Raw genomic sequence first — 4,229 nt, forward strand, 5'->3', positions numbered from 1 at the left:
TCGGAAAGGCCTCCGAGGTCAATGACTGGAACGGTGAATTGGTTTTCTTCTATATCAGAGGCCTTGTACGGATGTGGTGGATGATGAAAAATTCGAGGAATCTCGGTTATGCCAGCATCAACAAGGCCTTTGACACCCTCCTTTGTGTCATCAAAAGCTTGTAGTTCACTTTTCCTGTCATAAGTGGTTGCTGCAATATCCTTTGTGTTGGCTACCATCTTGGTCAGTGGCAAGGTAAGATAGTAGATTTTTCAGATCAGACTACAAACCAGAAATATGCATGCATAAGAGACCACCAGATAAGATTATTTATAGTTTTACAAGTAGTCAAAAAACACCTTCATTCTTTCTTTCAAGTTGAATAGTTGATGCTCGATTTATCATTGTGGCGGTCTAAGTTTGACCCAAAAAAATAATTGTGGCGGTCAAAGGGTGAAATTTAGAAAAATGACCAGTTTTTGATATCTATATTGATTTTTAATCATCTTTATTCAAAGTATTGAAAAATAACCATATTAAAGCAGAAAAAAATATCCTTGCCTAAAGTCCTTGAACCTGTCAAGGTCGGAGAAAATGGGGAACATCATTGCTTCAATAATCAATTCCCAATTCAATAATATAGTATTTTATGTCCTCCTTGATGTCACATATTTCTATTAATATTAATAATGGATCGGTAGCGGTGCCTTTGATATAGGCCAGGCTATACCTTCCATTTATCAAAAAAAGAAAGAAAAATGAAGACTTGGGAACAAATTTCCTTTCTAGATTAACCGTTTCATTCCTACTAAAAGATTAATAATAAACTGCCATTAATGTTAAGTCTGCATCATCAATTACGAACCTAAACTCAACACACCCACGAATTGTATGCTTTTAAAGGTCCGCTAGTTTATTGTTACAGTAAAATTTAGACCGAAACTTAATGTCATTCAATAAAACTTAATTTGAAGGTTAGACCTAAACTCCTAGTAATCTAATGGGTTTTCTACTTCTTGAGGTAAGGGAAAAATTCCCAGTGTGGAAACAATCTAAAAATTCCCCTGTTTTAGCGAAATACTCCAAATTTTATGCCCAAGTAAGGAGTTCGCGGAATTGAATTAGCAAACAGAATACTTGAGCAACAGACATTGAAGAATTGAACCATCACTATAAGGAATTTATTTATTTACATTTCAATCACAAAGTTCTTTGCCATAATTTCACGTACATTCATTGAGGAATTGAACCATCACTGCTTTTATTATAACTAACAGAGGGTATTTTTTTTTTTTAACTAGCTAACAGAGGTTAAATGTTCTTGATGGACATCAACTCACAGCTTGAAATGTAGTAATGGGGAGTTCTCCTTCCCTTCTGAGTAGTAGTACCTGACATAATCTTTAATATCAACTTCTTGGTAGATTTGGGGGTTCTCTTCTGATAACAACTCCTTAATTGGTCCGAAAACTTTTGTGTTCCGCTCAGATCTGAAAAAGCTTGCCACAGATGTTCTTGGCCCTACATTCTTCGCTCTAACTCTGTGAGCCAAGCTAATAAACTTGTCATTTGTTATGAGCTGCACAAAATTGAGCAACACAGTCAATAAGTTACCAACGTATATGACGATATTCTAAAATTACAGTGCATTTGTTAGTAAACAACAAAAGATTAAGCTAACAAGAATGGACTTGCCTGAAGAAGGTCTCCAACATTGACAACTAGAGCCCCATACATGGGGGGAACATTAACCCATTGATTCTCATACAAAGCTTGGAGACCGCCTACTTGGTCTTGCAAGAGAATGGTGATGAAAGTACCATCAGTGTGCTTGCTGGCGCCGAAAGTCAAGTCTGGTTCAGGGCATGCTGGATAGCAGTGACCCAGAAGAAGAAGCCCCTCGGCGCAGTTCATGTCTTTGAGATGGTTCGGATTAAGCCCAAGAGACTCAGATAGTATCTCGAACAATGTTAATCCCACCTCCATCACATGCTTTGAGTACTCGATCACTATATCTCTGCAATCCAAATTGGCCAATTTCCCAACTCTTATCTTACTTACTAATTTAGTTCATTTATCAAGTGAAACTATACTTAATTAGCTCACTACAAATGTACATATATAGATGTTTGCACTACTTATCAAATTTAGCACATGAACATAGATTCATATCGTAATTCTACACTCAAACTCTAGCTAATTATCCTGATTACTACATAAACGGTTACTTTGAATCAGCGATTCCATCATTATAAGCGCAAACATATCTAGAATTCTAGATGTGTGTGATAATTAACAGTCATATAAACCCTATATATGTAAGAACAATTACTCATCATGTCAAAGGTAGCTAGAGCTAAAGATCAAGCCTTACCTGCATACTGACGGTAATTCTTCTGGTTTGGGTGGATTAGGAGCCATGAAACAGCCAAGTGTGTCTCTCCAGTCAGTTGATGAAGCTTGGTACAAATCATAGTTAGAATGATAATACACTTTCTTCCCGGGAGTCCTTGTATAGAACTCTTTCTTTAGCTCACTATCCTGCTCATGGAACTCGCGTATCCCTCGAATCACCTCATCCAAAACATTTACAGGAATTCCATGATTCACTACTTGAAAGAAACCCCATTTCTCACACGCATGCCGAACTTTCTCCATGACCTCAGCTCGTAAAGCTGAGTCTGCTTGGATTTTGCCGCCTTGAAGATCGATGGTTGGAATACTGAACCGGGCATCATCATCACCTCCCTCCCTCTGATCAACATTTGGTTGTGATCTGGAGTGGAAAATGCGAGGGATTGTTTTGACTCCTGCATCGAGTAGTCCTTTCACACCGGCTTTTGTATCATCAAATGCTTTTAGTTCACTTGTGCGGTCACTTGTGTCCACCGTTTTCTTCTGGGTTTGCAAGTCATAATAATTGGTGGTAACAAGCAAGAGATTATAGATTAAAGAGTAGTGCAAGGCTCGGAGCAGAAGACAAAAACATATTTTATACTAACGGATCGTATGCTTTTTCTCTTTAATCACTGGTACCCTAAACTTGACTAGCCACTCATTTCCGGGAGTCCGGGAGGTAAAAGACAAACCAAAATTATGTGGAGGTTATTCGCTCAATTCGTGAGTTCTTGATGAGTAGATGACCTTGAGATAAACTGAGTTGACATTATGATAGCAATGGAGTCTTTTTTCAGCTACAAGCACTACTCTTATTTGGCACTACAAGTCTACCACAATAAGGAGATGTGTGGCTTTTGGGGTTGTTGCAATTCATACATATGTGGTATTTTTCCTTTATACATTGTTAATACCCTCACTTACCACACTTGTAGGAAAATTCAACACCTCTAAATGTCACACACCTTGTGTGGCCTTTGCTCCATATTGTTGTAGTGTGGTCCTCCCGATTAACTCCTCTCCTTTTTTATTTTCTTTTTAAAAAAAATTATCTTTGAAGAACTTAGGTTTTGGAAGTGTAAAGTGTTGAGAGAGTATTCAGTGCACTATGGGACACTTCAGTGAACTTTTGCTTGTGAAAAGACAACTCGTGATTATGTCCTTGAGAAGGAGAATGTGGAATTACGTCCACCAAATTTTAATTTTTCAGTAAATTACACCAAACTTTTTTTTTCGATGAATAAACAAAAAAGATTACAAGGAAAATCCACGTGAACAATCTAAACTAATCAAAGTTAAAAGTTGTCAGAGCCAAAGGAGGAAGGCTTTGATTTTAACTTTACAAGTTAGCAGTATGACCAAGATTTGTGATTGCATCAGATTATCTCCGAACATTGAAATTCAATTGCCTGAAGTAATGAATTAACTAATAATAATATGTATTAGTCAAAAAACGGTGCAAGCGTTATTTATGCAGTCAATGAGATATTTTTAACTTAAAATGTATAAAAGTCAATTAAAACAGAAAGCGCTGGACTACGCCGAAGTAATGTACACCACTGTGGTCCCGAGACACGTGGCCGACAACCATCCGCACAGCTGAGTTAGAGGGACAACGATAGGATTTTTCAGTTGACGGCAGTTCCCGATGCCGTCTGGTTAAAAGTCTTTGTGGAATCACCGGTGGGGTGAGAGGGGGTGTCAGGCTGTCAGCCATGTCTCGGCCGCCGAGAGGGCGAACTAGCGACAAGCAAAGACCCCAGCCACATCTCCACCACCTTCGACTCTGCTCTCTCAGCACTGAGCTTCGTCTGTAATAGTCTGGGTTTCGGATTCCAGATCCAGACTATATC

The 4,229-nt window shown here is 38.4% G+C and overlaps 1 protein-coding gene across 1 annotated transcript; it reads right to left on the bottom strand.

Moving 5' to 3' along the window:
* Nucleotides 1-1,315: 1,315 nt before the first annotated feature.
* Nucleotides 1,316-2,945, bottom strand: LOC101310077 (1-aminocyclopropane-1-carboxylate oxidase homolog 1-like; the record flags this gene model as incomplete). Its single annotated transcript, XM_004309323.1, has 3 exons — nucleotides 1,316-1,558; nucleotides 1,675-1,996; nucleotides 2,354-2,945. Coding segments are annotated over 3 exons (1,157 nt in total), but the record flags the coding sequence as incomplete, so codon positions are not given.
* Nucleotides 2,946-4,229: the final 1,284 nt, after the last annotated feature.

Source organism: Fragaria vesca, unplaced genomic scaffold (genome assembly GCF_000184155.1).
Source record: "Fragaria vesca subsp. vesca unplaced genomic scaffold, FraVesHawaii_1.0 scf0511549, whole genome shotgun sequence".
NCBI lineage: Eukaryota > Viridiplantae > Streptophyta > Magnoliopsida > Rosales > Rosaceae > Fragaria > Fragaria vesca.